General features: G+C 43.7%; 1 protein-coding gene across 6 annotated transcripts in view; it reads left to right on the top strand.

Annotated features, from left to right (window-relative positions):
- nf1a (neurofibromin 1a) overlaps positions 1-17,683 on the top strand; it is a 321,789-nt gene that overhangs the window by 260,699 nt on the left and 43,407 nt on the right. For all 6 annotated transcript variants that reach the window (XM_070856992.1, XM_070856995.1, XM_070856993.1 and 3 more), the window contains 3 exons: positions 5,259-5,473; positions 8,508-8,569; positions 9,620-9,734. In XM_070856992.1, coding sequence (XP_070713093.1) covers positions 5,259-5,473; positions 8,508-8,569; positions 9,620-9,734 — 392 coding nt within the window. The remainder of the gene's footprint in view (positions 1-5,258; positions 5,474-8,507; positions 8,570-9,619; positions 9,735-17,683) is intronic.

Below are 17,683 nucleotides of genomic sequence, written 5' to 3'. Positions count from 1 at the left end.
TTGCTGCGTAGTCCTCATGTCCTGGACTTCTCTCCCAACAACACTTCACTGCTCCACTTCCCTTTCCTCCTTTGAAACCCTCTTTAAACCCCAAGCTTTTGATCACCCCTTTTAATATCGCATCCTTTCACTCAGCATCCAGTATTTTGATTAAGCCTCCAAGAAGCGTCTTGGGGCATTTTTCTACAGTGAAAAGGGCAAGGCTGACAAATCTGGGAAATATACCTTCCTCGCGATATTGCACATACCGATGGGAGTCGGTGCACGCAGATCTGAAGCAATATAGAGGCGAAGCAAAGTGCATTGACACTCTGAAAAGTGTATCTCCATGGAACTATTGCAGCTCTCCAATTCTCACATTACTTCCTTACGTTAGTGCAGATTGTGAGGGTGTTGTACTGTTGATCCATGTTTGCTTGGAACTTGATGGAAATGCTGAAGCCAGTAAAGATTTACTTGAAGTATTTCAGCAACACTAGGCTAGCTGAGGAATGGTTGCACAACAGATGAGAAATCATTTCAAAATTAACCTGTCAGTTCGTGAAATAATCTTTCAAAATGGTTGCGATTAGTACAGGTAATTTTTCAATTGACACACTACCTCTCAGGAGGAGCCGGCTTAATATTTGAAGCCGTCGTAAGTATTGGGACTATTCTTTTTAAGTTTAATTACTATATTAGTTTCTACGTACTAGTACGTTCAACTAGATTTGAAAACGAAAAGCCAGGGCCTCCTCACTCTTGGTTTTGAGTGTATGCTCTAGGCTGACACTTCAATGCAGAGTCAAGAACATTATACCAGGGCTTAAAGTGTTAAATTATGAGGACAGAATGCATCATCTTGGTATTAAAAATTATAATATTCAGTATGGTAAAAATATTCAGTCAGGTACGGCAGCATAGTGGTTACGTTACTGGACCAGTAATCCAGAGGCCTGGACCAATGATCTGGAGACTTGAGTTCAAATCCCACCACGGCAGCTGGGAATTTAAATTCAGTTAATAAATAAATCTGGAGTTAAAAGGCTTGTGTCAGTAATGGTGACCGTGAAACTAATCTACCGTCCTTACCTGGTCTGGCCCATATGTGACTCCAGACCCACAGCAATGTGGTTGACTGCCCTCTGAAATGGCCTAGCAAGCCTTTCATTTGCATCCCATGAACAAATAATTTTAAAAAGGCAGAGGCCCCAAGTTTCCACATGATTTGCTCCTGATTTTTAGGAGCAACTGGTGTAGAATGGAGTATCTTAGAAATCGGAATTCTCCACATTTAGTTTGCTCCAGTTCTTGTCAGGTAGAACAGTTTCACTTTGGAACAGAATTTTATTTTCAAAAGGGGGCGTGTCTGGCCACTTGCGCCTGATTTCAAAGTTTCGTGAGTGAAAACCTACTCCAAACTAACTTAGAATGGAGTAAGTGAAGATTTTTGTACGCTTGAAAAAACCTTGTCTACAATTTAGAAAATCAGGCGTAGGTTACAAATTAGGCGTAGGGAACGAGGTGGGGGGGGGGGGGAAAGGAAGTCATTAAATTCTACAATCAATCCTTAATTATACTTTTACAAATATTATACAAATAAATCCAACCTGAATAAAAATTTATAAGCAAAGAAAAGATTAAATAAACCATGTTCCTACCTGTGTGAAAGTGCTTCAGGCAGGCCTTTCATGTTGGAGACAGGCAGCGGTGTGGCGTCAGTGTCTCGACGGCAGCGGCAGCAAGCTTCGAGCTGAGCTGCAGTGCTTGAGGCAGGCCTTCATTCTCTTTGTGGCTGGCCGTGAAGAAACAGCACCGGACGGACCCGAGGCCATTCGGCCATGAGATATCAGCGGCGTCAGTGGCTGGCCGGCAGCCGAAGAATCAACGCAGGACACACGCAGCTCATTAAGGTTCTTGAGGCCATTCGGCCACGCTTTAGGGGCGACGTCAGTGGCTGGCCGTCAGCCGAAGATACAGCAGCAGCCTTCGAGCTGAGGGGGACTGAGGCCATTTGGACAGGGAGAAGCAGCCATATCGACAGTTTTATATTTAAATTTGCAGAAAGGGTGCTGCATTGTCAACACCACGTATTATTGCAAAGTTGAATTGGCACTCTTATTTCTCCAAACACACAGTCCTTACTTTGCATGCACCAATGCAGCACCGGTTCTGCAAGTTTAGCAGTGAAAAGCTAAACTCACTGATTTCAGCAGGTGATTTATTCAGCAGTGCTGCTAAAAGCACTCCCTCACACACACAAATATCAAAAAAAATTAAATTACAAGCCTTTGCAGGGTCCAAGAAACAAATCTTCACTTTTTCTGCAGTATTTTTAAAAATGGCCGAGTGCCAATGTTTGTGTGAGGCACCACGAAGGCTAATTTAAATTGTACCCGCCCCCTGCTGCTTAGAAAATCGGCGCGAGTGTTAGGCTCCGCCCCCTGCTGCGAAGAACGCGCCACGCCAAGCAGACATCGAGCTCCTTGAATATCGGATTTTTTTTTTAGGCGCAGTTTTCGGCGCGAAAAACAGGCGCCCAGCTCGGAGGTGCGCCGTTTTCGCCGCGGCACGAAACTTGGGGGCCTATGTCCTTTGGAAATCCAGAACAAGGGTCACAATCTTAAAATTAGAGCTAGGCCATTTAGTGAAATCAGGAAACACTTTTTCCACATAGAGGGTAGTGGAAATCTGGAACTCACTTCCCCAAAAGGCTGTGGATGCTTGGTCAGTGAAAATTTCAAGACTGGTAGGTTTTTGTTAGGTAAGAGTATCAAGGTATATGGAACAAAATGGAATTGAGGTATAAAACCTAAGAACTAGGAGCAGACATAGGTTATACGGCCTCTCGAGCCTGCTCTTCTACCTCAACTCCACTGTCCCACCCTCTCTCCATACCCTTTGATTTCCTTAGTGTCCAAATATTGAGACACTAATTTCATCTGATTGAAAGGCTGCCCCATCACAGCACTGAAACGGCCCTCATCAAAATCACAAATGACATCCTGTGTGACTGTGACCATGGTAAACCATTCCTCCTCATCCTCCTTGACCTGTCTGCAGCCTTTGACACAGTTGACCAGAACATCCTCCTCCAACACCTCTCTTTCGTCGTTAAGCTTGGTGAGACTGCCCTCGGCTGGTTCCGTTCTTATCTACTCAGTCGTAACCACAGAATCACCTGCAATGGCTTCTGCTCCCACTCCTGCACCTTTACTTCCGGAGTCCCCCCAGGATCTATCTTTGGCCTCCTCCTATTTCTCCCCTATATGCTGCCATTCGGTGACATCATCCGAAAACACCATGTCAGGTTTCACATATATGCTGATGACGCAAAGCTCTATCATGCCACCACCTCTTTGTCCCTCCACTGTCTATTCGTCATGCTGCTTGTCCGACATCCAGTTGTGGATGAGCTGAAATTTCCTCCAGCAAAGCATGTGTCTTTTTTTTCTCCTCTGGACAAAGTGATCAATCCCTATATTTTGCCTCATAATCTGTCATATTAAATTACAAAATGTATCTTGTATGTGGTGGTCAGGTTTGATTGACAGTCAAAGCTGGACTCTACTGAACACAGTGGTGCAGTAAGAATCTCAGCTATTGCATTGCTGGAGTAAAAATTTTTGGGAATTTCCTCCAACCAAATATTGGGAATACTGAAGCCCCCCCCACACCCATAAACCGTTCCCTGGCCACCAATTCCATTACAACCCTGGTCACTGTCTAGGCTCAACCAGACTATTCTCAAACTTGGGGTTCTATTTGGAGATCTGATCATAGACCTGCAAATTGTAAGGGTACCAATGTGCTGTTGAGCTAAGGAGCCCTTTTCCGTTAAACAAAGGATACCAGGGGTGATGGGTGAGTGGGATTTGGTGCAGGATAAGCTACGGGCAATAAGAATTTTGCATGAGCTAAAATTTAAGAAGTGAAAGATGGGAGACTGGCCAGAAGAGCACTGGAGTCTGGAGCTGGTAATGGGATGTATGAAGGTTGCTGAGTCAGAGGTGAAGGCAAGTGATGTCAAGGTAAGAAGGGGTTGTCATATGAAGAAAGGTTGGGTCTATACTCATTGGAGTTTAGAAGACTTAGAGGTGATCTTATTGAAAACGATAAGATTCTGAGGGTGCTTGATGGGGTAGATGCAGAGAGGGTGTTTCCCCTCGTGGGGGAATCTAGAACTAGGAGGCATAGTTTCAGAATAAAGGACGCCCATTTAAAACCGAGATGAGGAAGAGTTTCTTCTGAGGGTCGTGAATCTTTGGAATTCTCTACCTCAGAGAACTGTTGAGGCTGGGTCATTGAATGTATTTAAGGCGGAGATTGACAGATCCTTGAAAAGGAGTCGAGGGATATGGGGAGCGGCTGGGGAAGTGGAGTTGAGACCAGGATACGATCAGCCATGATCTTATTGAATGGCGGAGTAGGCTTGAGGGGCCAAATGGCCTACTCCTGCTCCTATTTATTATGTAATGGAGGTGGAAATAGACGGACTTTGTGATGGAGAGAATATGGGGTTGGAAGCTCGGATCGGGGTTGAGTGGGACGCTGAGGTTGCAAACAGAGGTGCAAAGTGGCTTGATGCAAATGTGATGTGGAACAATGTGAAGCAGGAAAATCCCCAGGTTAATCCTGGTCTGCACTGAGTTAACTGATCTCTGGTGGTAAGGATGCTGTAGTTGGCTTCAGCGTAACCATTTGAGCCTGGGTTCTTGCTCCTAATTGCTCCACTGATCCTTGCTGGAAGGGCACAATTAGAGGTCAGGATGCCTCCACAATGGAATAGCCTGCTGGCACCCACGGCCCAGGCTGTAGTTACTTGAGCAATACATACCCGAAGGCTATTGTGACCTGTGCAACAATCACCCAGCATGTGTCCCAGCCCTAAGGAAAAGATGGGAAATAATTTAGGAGGTGAAAGATGAGGGGGAATCATTGAAACTATGTCTCTGCATTTGAAGATATTGGGACTACTGTAAGATGTTGCATCGCTTACATTTTGGGCATCAATAGATGCACTGAATGGTGCAGCCTAGAAATACCCTAAAAAGATACTCGTGTCTAGTTTCAATAGACACAATAATTATTAAATATAGACTGGTTAATGCCTCTGTTACAGCACTGAGGATTGTCATGAGCACATTAAGCTTCCATGTGCTTAGATCCCAACCAGTAATTTCTAGGCTTGCATGTTTAAATAATTGTGTAGACCTTTGAGTTGAAATGTGCTTTACATGTTGTTTGAAAACAAGATTTTCTTTTTCCTTTCCAAACAGAAGAAACTAAACAAGTGCTGAGGCTCAGCCTAACCGAGTTTTCATTGCCCAAGTTCTACTTGCTCTTTGGAATTAGTAAAGTCAAATCGGCTGCTGTGATTGCTTTCCGATCCAGCTATCGGGATCGTTCCTTCTCGCCTGGATCCTATGAGAGGGAGACTTTCGCTCTTACCTCTCTAGAAACTGTAACTGAAGCCTTGTTGGAAATAATGGAGGTAAGAGACAGATTGAACAAGTACTTTGGTTCGGTATTCACTGAGGATGACACAAACAACCTTCCGGATATAAAAGGGGTCGGAGGGTCTAGTAAGGAGGAGGAACTGAGGGAAATCCTTATTAGTCGGGAAATTGTGTTGGGGAAATTGATGGGATTGAAGGCCGATAAATCCCCAGGGCCTGATGGACTGCATCCCAGAGTACTTGAGGAGGTGGCCTTGGAAATAGTAGATGCATTGACAGTCATTTTCCAACATTCCATTGACTCTAGATCAGTTCCTATGGAGTGGAGGGTAGCCAATGTAACCCCACTTTTTAAAAAAGGAGGGAGAGAGAAAACAGGGAATTACAGACCGGTCAGCCTGACATCGGTAGTGGGTAAAATGATGGAATCAATTATTAAGGATGTCATAGCAGTGCATTTGGAAAGAGGTAATATGATAGGTCCAAGTCAGCATGGATTTGTGAAAGGGAAATCATGCTTGACAAATCTTCTGGAATTTTTTGAGGTTGTTTCCAGTAGAGTGGACAAGGGAGAACCAGTTGATGTGGTATATTTGGACTTTCAGAAGGCTTTCGACAAGGTCCCACACAAGAGATTAATGTGCAAAGTTAAAGCACATGAGATTGGGGGTAGTGTGCTGACATGGATTGAGAACTGGTTGTCAGACAGGAAGCAAAGAGTAGGAGTAAATGGGGACTTTTCAGAATGGCAGGCAGTGACTAGTGGGGTACCGCAAGGTTCTGTTATGGGGCCCCAGCTGTTTACACTGTACATTAATGATTTAGACGAGGGGATTAAATGTAGTATCTCCAAATTTGCGGATGACACTAAGTTGGGTGGCAGTGTGAGCTGCAAGGAGGATTCTATGAGGCTGCAGAGCGACTTGGATAGGTTAGGTGAGTGGGCAAATGTATGGCAGATGAAGTATAATGTGGATAAATGTGAGGTTATCCACTTTGGTGGTAAAAACAGAGAGACAGACTATTATCTGAATGGTGACAGATTAGGAAAAGGGCAGGTGCAAAGAGACCTGGGTGTCATGGTACATCAGTCATTGAAGGTTGGCATGCAGGTACAGCAGGCGGTTAAGAAAGCAAATGGCATGTTGGCCTTCATAGCGAGGGGATTTGAGTACAAGGGCAGGGAGGTGTTGCGACAATTGTACAGGGCCTTGGTGAGGCCACACCTGGAGTATTGTGTACAGTTTTGGTCTCCTAACCTGAGGAAGGACATTCTTGCTATTGAGGGAGTGCAGCGAAGGTTCACCAGACTGATTCCCGGGATGGCGGGACTGACCTATCAAGAAAGACTGGATCAACTGGGCTTGTATTCACTGGAGTTCAGAAGAATGAGAGGGGACCTCATAGAAACGTTTAAAATTCTGATGGGGTTAGACAGGTTAGATGCAGGAAGAATGTTCCCAATGTTGGGGAAGTCCAGAACCAGGGGACACAGTCTAAGGATAAGGGGGAAGCCATTTAGGACCGAGATGAGGAGGAATTACTTCACCCAGAGAGTGGTGAACCTGTGGAATTCTCTACCACAGAAAGTTGTTGAGGCCAATTCACTAAATATATTCAAAAAGGAGTTAGATGAAGTCCTTACTACTAGGGGAATCAGGGGGTATGGTGAGAAAGCAGGAATGGGGTACTGAAGTTGCATGTTCAGCCATGAACTCATTGAATGGCGGTGCAGGCTAGAAGGGCCGAATGGCCTACTCCTGCACCTATTTTCTATGTTTCTATGGACAGCTTTACAGTCACACAAATGCAAATACAGCTCTTAATGCAATAATAATTACTTCTGGCACCTCTCCGCAAAGAATCTGATCAGAAGAAACAAACCACTGTTGTAATACACTTACTTAGCTTCCTTACAGTTGCTTTATAAGAATACATCATGGAGAAAGTAGGCATATTTTATAGTTAGGAACAGCTTGTGTTTTTCCCACAAGTCGGTCAGAATTGAAGATATAAAGGAAAGGCTGATGAAATGACTCACTGATGTGGTGTTCTGCTTAGCAGCATATACTCGCAGTTAGCATAACTTTGCAGTAACATGCCCCCCTCTCTTCCCCTTTCCCCATCCCCCCCGGACTTAACTTGGCCAACCTATTGAAGAAGGGAGCAAAGCACTTCAGCATGGGAAGAGAAAGTAAGAGTTTGAAGCACCTTGGCTTGTTTATAGTTAACTGATCTCTGGTGGTAAGGATGCTGTAGTTGGCTTCAGCGTAACCTTGTTTATGGCAAGCATCTGGGATCAGGTTCCACTCCGCTCGTGGAGGGTGTTTGGGTTTTAAGCGAAGGGATGAAAATTGTTCACTTTAACTGGGAGATACAAGGAAAGAAAATGCAAAAGCCGTTTGTTGTCACACATTGCCATACAGTATTGCTAATTTATGTATTTTTAATCAACATCACGGACACGTTCCTGTAAAACTTATGATCTGCATCTTCAATAATTTTCCAATTGTAAAGCTAGTTTCAGTTCCTCATTTCACCATTGAAAATGATTCTGTGTAACTGAGTGTCGGCTAGAAAGCAAAATAATGTTCTGAGCAAACCTTGACATTCTTTGTGCTTGTGCCGATTTCACAGTGTGTCAGTTACAATTAAGTAGAGTTATTTGAGTAAAGAAAGTAAACCAAGATGAATAATTGATGCTGCCTTTTTCACTGATTGTGTGTGACCCATCCCTCAAGGTACACTCAGTATTAAATGTTTCCAGCTGTCAGTTTGTGCTTTGAGACGCTTCATTGGAGTGTGGTAGAAATGCAGGTTTCACTTTTGGCCTCCTGTATTCTGAGTAAGAGTGGCGAGTATTTGGAAAATGGGTACCACCAGGTTAGTTTATAGTCTGAGTGGGGGAAGAAACAGTGGTCATATAAATGTGTATTTTCAAAAGGAGAGTTCCCAGGTGAACGAAGGTTAACAGGGAAAAATGTTACCTAGTGTAGTAATACAATCGGTGATATTTTTATAGAAGAATTTGACTAAGTCAGAGTTGTAATAATCCTTTGTTTGTTTCAGGCCTGTATGAGGGATATACCAACCTGCAAGTGGCTGGACCAGTGGACAGAATTAGCACAAAAGTATGTTCTATTAATCTGCACATTGTACAAAACATTCGTTGTATTTTCTGATTTTTGCGGGAAACTACCCCTTGATTTCCCTTCATTTTACCTCCTCTGCTGGCTCTCACCAGGCCCATGTTTCTCGTATGGCCCGGAGAACAGGGAAGTGGGTCTTCTGTCCTCAGACCTTCACCAATGCTTCCCCTGAGCTGGCTCCAAAGAAGCATGCGTAGTGAAAATCCTTCGCAATTTCCTTCAGCGTCACGGCTGAGCTTGGGAACCAAGCAGAGCGGAGGGATCAAACTGGTGTCCAACCATTTCATAATTCTCCAATGCACTGCATCTCTGCCGCCTTTCAATTTAAATTATGAAATATTTCATGTTGTTCACATAGTCAAATAGAGACTCTGCCACTTACTTCTACTTCTCAATGCAGACACCTGCATTGTCCGATATATATTGCATCGTTTATAAATGGTGCAATAAAATCTGGCTCGCAATGACCTATTTCCCTCAAGCAATTCAATTTTCATTGCTATTCCAAACTGTGTTGGAGGTGAAAGGGGTTTCAAAAAAAATGTTTTAAAAGGGTGTTTTGATAGCACCTATAATTAGAGTCCACATGTTGTGCTCTATGGTTTCAGAGGGAAACACTGGCACAAGAATAGGTTAGTCTGCCGCATTGTGGTCTCTCTACCTGCAGTAGCCACTGGAGCTTCGCATCCAAGCCCAGTCCTGCCCTCCAAGGATGCCCATGTGTGTACTTTGCAACAGGAGTCAATGGAGAATAGCCAGAAGAGTGGAACACTGGGTGAACTTTTCCTCCCCAGCTCGGGTTGTGGGGGTGGGGGGGGGGGTGATCAGTTGCACCCTTACTGGCAACTGGGTGAGATCAGCTAACTTTGTACCGACTGAGTATTGACCTAGTCATTGTGGGTTTAAATACATGTACGAAAACAATTGGTGCGTGATTCTCCTGTTCCAGCTGGTCTGGTACTCGCACAATGCATTGTCTGGTATCATTGTAGCTTTGTCTTGTTCCTTATTAATTGTTCTTGCTCTCTGTAGATTTGCATTCCAGTACAACCCATCTCTTCAGCCGCGAGCCCTTGTTGTCTTTGGCTGCATCAGTAAGCGAGTGACCCATGGGCAGATTAAACAGATCATTCGGATCCTCAGCAAGGTGAGTGCAAGACATGACTTGTATTGCTGCGTTCCTTGCGCTGCCTTCTTGAACTCCACTCTTTAAAGCTACATTCCAGCTAATATGAAGCATAAAGTTACGTTTCAAAAGTCATGTCTCAGAATCAGTAATGATGCAGCAAAATGTCAAAAGCTGGAAATGTGTCTTAATAGCATCTGCACACCTGTTTTCTCACTTTGAGCAAATTTGCTTTGAGATTAAATAAAAGCCTACAGGCCGGTCTATTCTGAGACCAGACTGATGCCACATAGGTAAGGGAGAGATTGTCTCCACATAACTGTTACTGATATTCTCTTTAGCTGAAGAATGAGACCCTCTGGGCATGAGGGAGATTTCCTCTGTGGGTCTACATGTAGCACAATGTTAAGCTTGTTTTATAAAGAATGTCTTTACAATGTTGTTACTAATGCACAGGGGCCATCATCTTCTAATGTGTGCAGGGCTGTTTTGTATTTTCAGGTATGGTATGGCATAGGATTGTAGTGGTTATGGTACTGGAGGTCTTTTTTTATTCATTCATTGAGTGTGGGCTCGCTGGCAGGGCCAGCATTTATTGCCCATCCCTAATTGCCCTCGAGAAGGTGGTGGGGAGCCACTGCCTTGAACCACTGCAGTCTGTGTGGTGAAGGTGCTCCCACAGTGCTGTTCGGGAGGGAGTTCCAGCATTTTGATGCAGCGATGATGAAGGAACAGCCGATATATTTCCAAGTCAGGATGGTGTGTGACCTGGAGGAGAACTTACAGGTGGTGGTGTTCCCATGCGCCTGCTGCCCTTGTCCTTCTAGGTGGTAGAGGTCGCGGGTTTGGGAGGTGCTGTCGAAGAAGCCTTGGCGAGCTCCTGCGGCGCATCTCTTAGACGGTGCACACTGCAGCCACGGTCCGCCGATGGTGGAGGGATTAAATGTTTAATGTGTGAGTTCAAATCCCACCATGGCAAGTTGTGAAATTGAATTAAATAAATCTGGCTATTTGTGGGCCAGCACCTGAAAAAATGTACATGAAAGCTGCCAGATAGTCGTAAAACCCAACCGATTCACGAAGATGCCATCCCTACCCTTGACTGTAGTTCCAAACTAAGATTTCGACTCTGTGCCCTCTGAAGTGGCCCAGCAAGCCACTTGGTAAATGTGGCCTTGCCACTATCTGCCCTATCCTGAGAACAAACGAGTAAGTAAAATAATTTGCATCAAATTCTGGTTTGTGTTGAACAGAAATTTCAGTGTTTGATGGTCTAGAACACATACAAGGGAGATTTCATTTTAAATTATTTTGCTGAGGGGTCTACCAGCAAACAACACCTGTAAGTGCTGCAACGTGGATGTGCACTTAAAGAGCCGTGCCCTCTGGTGCTGGAAGGCGGGATTAGGTTGGGTAGCTCTTTTTTTCAAATTGCACGGACATGATGGGCTTAAATGGCCTCCTTCTGAGTCGTAATTTTTCTATGATTACAAAGGTGGCAGCATAGCTGAACTGATATTTCCCTGGCATGTATCCAGCCTCTGCTCTTCACTTCAAGAGTGAGCAAAGACTCAGAATTCCAGACATGATCATTTTAGCAATGTTTCAGTGGTAGGAGAACTGATGCTGTGGCGATGGAGCATGAATGCCTTTTCGAACCAGCAAGTACTTAATTGCAGCATGCTCCCCACGCACAAGTAGCTTCTGGTACAGGCATGTTACAATTGGTCGGTACCCATGCACTCTGTACAGACAGTACCAACAATTTGTTTCTGTTATGTTGGCAGAACAGGAGGGTGTTGGTGGGAGTATTCTGTCCCTGTGGACCAACAGCGAATTTGCAGTGACATATGACTCTGGAATGCTAATCGAGTCCGGATCGAGCATGGGAGAAGCAGTGTACATTGTAAAAGTACAACTGTATTGTATTCAGAGGGGACAAGGAACGTTTTATGTTGAGAGAGAGATTGTTGCCTTTCTGCCACTCAGTCTTTTATCTGTGCTTTGCTCTCTCACCTACCTAGTTGGGACTTAGAGAGGCTGCATCAAAAAGTACAGTGATACCTCCAATCCGTGGTTAACTCGTGCTTTTGCAAAATCCCATTCTAGCTCAGTTAACAATTTGTGCTGTTTATTTGGTAAATAAAATTATTTCAACTCTGCTTTTGGGTTTTGTTGCTTCCCCAAGGAACAAGGGGCAAAATTCCTCAGACAGTCTCTCGAAACACAAGAGAGTTTCCGATTTTATACTCTCTCCAACTCTTTCCACTAAAATTGACAGGAAAAACTTAACTCAGATGAAATCCCTAATACAACTACCTTTTGAAGAATGGCTGCAAACCTGGAGTCTGTGCGCATGCATCTTACCTTATCTTTGAAATGGGAGGTTTGTCTTTTATGAACATTGAAGGACAGGAAAAGACCCTCTGATCCAACCAGCCGGTCCCACAGGATTGCGATGCCTTGTGCATCACAATATATACTCTCCACCCCACCCGAAAGCTATGTGATCACCTGGGAGAGGTGAAAAGCCAAACCAAATAAAAAAACCTCAGACCAATTGGGGGTAAAAAGTATCTGCATAATTCCTCTCCAACCCCAGCTCTTGAGTTTCTGAGCTTCATCCTTAAAAATAAAATACACCCAACTCTAAAGCATGAGATTCAGTTTGAAACGTTAACAATCGTATCTGTTTCAATAAAAATGTGCAATAAATCTTTTATTGTGTCACTTAACTGTGCAGGCATACATAATCACTATCGAAGATCTTTTTGTCTTGGTTCCAATTTTAACCCTTTGAGGAATTGCAATAAATGTATAAAATATTATTGAAGCTAATTAAAGTTCCTCAACTATGACCAGGTGACGTTGAGGTTTAGGTGCCTAACGGTTAATAGTACCAAGGCAACATTGTCTAGTAAGTAAAGCAAATCAAATTAAAATCAAGATAAGGACACCGACCGATGGAAGCGAGTGCAGTCATCTATTTGAGATGTATGCAAAGCTAGTGCAGGGTTGCAGAGGTACTCTTGGTGTACCTTATGACCAGCAACCTAGCTTCCAGTGATGGCTACTGATGATGAATATGTGACCTTGGATAAGAAGGTCCATTTTCCACGTTTAATTTACAGTCCCTAAACTGCAGCAATGCTGACAGACATATCTTTTTAGCCATTTCCGAAGTGTTGGAGTTCACTGTTCCTGGTGACCAAGTCTTAGGGCTACTGGGGAATCTTCAGAGGATCTTGCATCAGTCAAAAGACAAAGTTGAGTTAGTTATTTCCTCCTTAATTATCACCAAGCACGCCATCTTCCAACATTGCTGGCAATCCCAGTTTGCTGTCATTGGAGGAATGAGTTGCTTTTACCATCAACACTTCATCTGCACGTATGAATAACATGAGGGCTTAGTGCATATTTGTGTGCCATTACTATTCATTTGAACAATCCTATTCTGTGCTGAATTTTGATCCTTCAGCCTTTTTATTTCTTCTCTGGATCTGGTTACTGTTCATTCCACGAATTTCTGTACATTGATTTTAACTGTGACCTATAAAGGATGCATCTTACACTCTGAAGTGAACTTTGTTTTCATTCAATAAGCAAATAAAAAGCTAAAGTGCTATGGACACTGAGTCGTTGAGTATATTCAAGGCTGAGATAGAATTTGGACTCTAGGGGAATCAAGGGATTATGGGGATCAGGCAGGAAAGTGGAGTTGAGATTGAAGATCAGCCATGATCTTATTGAATGGCAGAGCAGACTCGAAGGGCCATATGGCTTACTCCTGCTCCTAATGTTCTTTTCTTGGTGTTGTTGCTACCTTGACTTCAATGGAAAAGAAAATTGGATAGGATGTAAAATGGGCTACCGATTCGTTATTGCCCCTTTTTGTATTACTGCTCAAGACCAATTGCATTGTCTTCGTCTACTGCCACAAACTCTGTTCCCTCGCCACCAATTCCATCGCTCTTCCTGGCCACTGCCTCAGGCTGAATCAGACTGTTTTCAACTTTGGCTGACTTCAAGCTGAGCTTACGACCCCACGTACTCTCGATTACAAAGGCTGCCTACCTCCACCACTAACATCGCCTGTTTCAATCCCTGCCTCAGCCCTTTTACTGCTGAAACCATCATCGACTATTCCAGTGCTCTCCTGACCATCCTCCCATTCTCCACCCTCCATAAACTTGAACTCATCCAAAACTCTTCTGCCTGTATTCTAACCCACACCAAGTCCTGCTCATCCATCACCCCTGTGCTCACTGACTTACTCATGCTCCCCCAAGACCTCAATTTTAAAATCCTTATCCTTGTGTTCAAATCCCTCTATGGCCCCATCCCTCCCTATCTCAGTAATCTCCTCCAGTCCTATAACTCTCTCAGATCTCTGCATTTCTTGTCTATTTTATCCCCCAATTTACAACTTGGAACTGGAATGTCGATGCCACAGAACCCTATGCTATTATGCCTCACATAGACCAATTTAGGCAGTCCCAATGGTTTTTGTTTCCTATTATGCAAGGTTACAAGGCAAATTGGTAACCAAGCAGTGGGTAGTTAAATGGAACGCTCAATGTATTCTCCACTGCAGCCGTGAATAACCAAGGAAATAAAGGAGAGTATCAAATCAAAGACCAATGCGTATAAGGTGGCCAAGGTTAGTGGGAAACTAGAGGATTGGGAAAATTTTAAACAACAGCAAAGAATGACTAAAAAAGCAATAAAGAAAGGAAAGATAGATTACGAAGGTAAACTTGCGCAAAACATAAAAACAGATAGTAAAAGTTTTTACAGATATATAAAACGGAAAAGAGTGACTAAAGTAAATGTTGGTCCCTTAGAAGACGAGAAGGGGGATTTAATAATGGGAAATGTGGAAATGGCTGAGACCTTAAACAATTATTTTGCTTCGGTCTTCACAGTGGAAGACACAAAAACCATGCCAAAAATTGCTGGTCACAGGAATGTGGGAAGGGAGGACCTTGAGACAATCACTATCACTAGGGGGGTAGTGCTGGACAGGCTAATGGGACTCGAGGTAGACAAGTCCCCTGGTCCTGATGAAATGCATCCCAGGATATTAAAAGAGATGGCGGAAGTTATAGCAGATGCATTCGTTATAATCTACCAAAATTCTCTGGACTCTGGGGAGGTACCAGCGGATTGGAAAGCAGCTAATGTAACGCCTCTGTTTAAAAAAGGGCGCAGACAAAAGGCAGGTAACTATAGGCCGGTTAGTTTAACATTTGTAGTGGGGAAAATGCTTGAAACTATCATTAAGGAAGAAATAGTGGGAAATCTAGATAGGAATAGTGCAATCAAGCAGACGCAGCATGGATTCATGAAGGGGAAATCATGTTGAACTAATTTACTGGAATTCTTTGAGGATATAACGAGCATGGTGGATAGAGGTGTACCGATGGATGTGGTGTATTTAGATTTCCAAAAGGCATTCGATAAGGTGCCACACAAAAGGTTACTGCAGAAGATAAAGGTACGCGGAGTCAGAGGAAATGTATTAGCATGGATAGAGAATTGGCTGGCGAACAGAAAGCAGAGTCGGGATAAATGGGTCCTTTTCGGGTTGGAAATCGGTGGTTAATGGTGTGCCACAGGGATCGGTGCTGGGACCACAACTGTTTACAATATACAGAGATGACCTGGAAGAGGGGACAGAGTGTAGTGTAACAAAATTTGCAGATGACACTAAGATGAGTGGGAAAGCGGGTTGTGTAGAGGACACAGAGAGGCTGCAAAGAGATTTGGATAGGTTAAGCGGAATGGGCTATGGTTTGGCAGATGGAATACAATGTCGGAAAGTGTGAGGTCATCCACCTTGGGGAAAAAAAACAGTTGAAGGGAATATTATTTGAATGGGGAGAAATGACAACATGCTGAGGTGCAGAGGGACCTGGGGGTCCTTGTGCATGAATCCCAAAAAGTTAGTTTGCAGGTGCAGCAGGTAATCAGGAAGGCGAATGGAATGTTGGCCTTAATTGCGAGAGGGATGGAGTACAAAAGCAGGGAGGTCCTGCTGCAACTGTATAGGGTATTGGTGAGGCCGCACCTGGAGTACTGCGTGCAGTTTTGGTCACCTTACTTAAGGAAGGATATACTGGCTTTGGAGGGGGTACAGAGACGATTCACTAGGCTGATTCCGGAGATGAGGGGGTTACTTTATGACTGAGTAGACTGGGTCTTTACTCGTTGGAGTTCAGAAGGATGAGCGGTGATCTTATAGAAACATTTAAAATCATGAAAGGGATGGACAAGATAGAGGCAGAGAGATTGTTTCCGCTGATAGGGGAGACTAGAACTAAGGGGCACAGCCTCAAAATACGGGAGAGCCAATTTAAAACCGAGTTAAGAAGGAATTTCTTCTCCCAGAGGGTTGTGAATCTGTGGAATTCTCTGCCCAAGGAAGCAGTTGAGGCTAGCTCATTGAATGTATTCAAATCACAGATAGATAGATTTTTAACCAATAAGGGAATTAAGGGTTACGGGGAGAGGGCGGGTAAGTGGAGCTGAGTCCACGGCCAGATCAGCCATGATCTTATTGAATGGCGGTGCAGGCTCAAGGGGCTAGATGGCCTACTCCTGTTCCTAATTCTTATGTTCTTATGTTCTTAACGGCTGTCAAATAAATAATGATTCTCAAATTTCCATAATCTGCTTCCGCTCTTCCATCAGGAATGTAACAAATTTGACAATCCTTGCTTAGCTGGTTGATCTGTTACAAAGGGATCAACATTGCCACTCGAGCACATTCGTTAGTTCTTTGTTATTTTTAAGACAATCTGTAAAAACGGTTTTGAAATTTAAAATGCTCCCCTTGTACCTTTTCTTTTAACGTATTTACTTCAATGCAACTTTATGAATAGATTACTCAAAAAAAATATTAGTCTCTACATCATTATCACTCCCAAAACTCTTAAAGATCTACAAATAAACATCCTTTTTTTTGTCCTTTTGAGTATTTTTGGAAGTGTTGTAATTTGGTAAACTGTTTGAGACGTTGCTGAACCTGAAAACTTTGAGGAGTTAAATTCATGGGCAAATGGAATGACATGGCCGATGGCAGTTCAGCTTCTGTGTGCCAAAAGTTCCTCTCAATCAGAATCCATAGCATTATCTTTATTTTCTGTTCAAATACAAATATTCCACGTGAACATCTTCATTAACTCACAGCTTTTGGTGGAGTTTTAATTTTTAAAATGGTGATAATCTCCAGTTGTGATACCAAGTTGTATTGAACAGATAGGTCCCAGGTAAATATTTGGTCTCTTCTAAGTAGAGATATTCTAATTGGCTTCAGCTCCCCTGCACTTGGGAAGGGGGGTGGGGAAAATCCAGATTTTTCTCATCGTTGCTATCCAATGATCCTACTGGAAAGCAATCACATATGGGCATGAGGTGAAAACATGATCAGGATCAGTCTGCCAGCGCCCATTGAGCTCAAGTGAAGACCAGCTGGTTGGGCAAGGTACTTGAATGCAGCCAGCTTCCCTGAAATGGTATCCCATTGTGAATTGGTATCTTGATGAGGTGAGAAATTTGAGGGGAAATGTTCCAAGTGGCAACCAATGGCCCTCTCCTATTTTCCCATCTTTATGTTTTCCCTTGGTGATATCTGCAAATGTGGGGCCAGAGTTTTCATGTATATCAGTGATACTCAGCTTCACACCTTCACCTGCACCCTTGCTTCCATGACTGTTGCTGTGCTATCCAATATCTTGCAGTCAACATTGGCAAGACCAAAGCCATCCTGTTCAACCCCAACAGAAACTCCGTGCAGTAGCTCCTAGGCGTGTCCCTCTCTCCAGATGCTGACCCTGACTGCAGCAATTTCCGTATGCAGCTTGATCTTGGGGTGAGCTTCTAACCCTTCACCCCCATCTCACTGGTCTTGGGACGTTTTACTACGTTAAAGGCTCTATATAAATGCAAGTTGTTGTCGCCTCAATCCT

Source organism: Pristiophorus japonicus, chromosome 16 (assembly GCF_044704955.1).
Source record: "Pristiophorus japonicus isolate sPriJap1 chromosome 16, sPriJap1.hap1, whole genome shotgun sequence".
NCBI classification, from domain to species: Eukaryota; Metazoa; Chordata; class Chondrichthyes; family Pristiophoridae; genus Pristiophorus; species Pristiophorus japonicus.
This window is presented reverse-complemented; position numbering and strand designations above follow the sequence as displayed.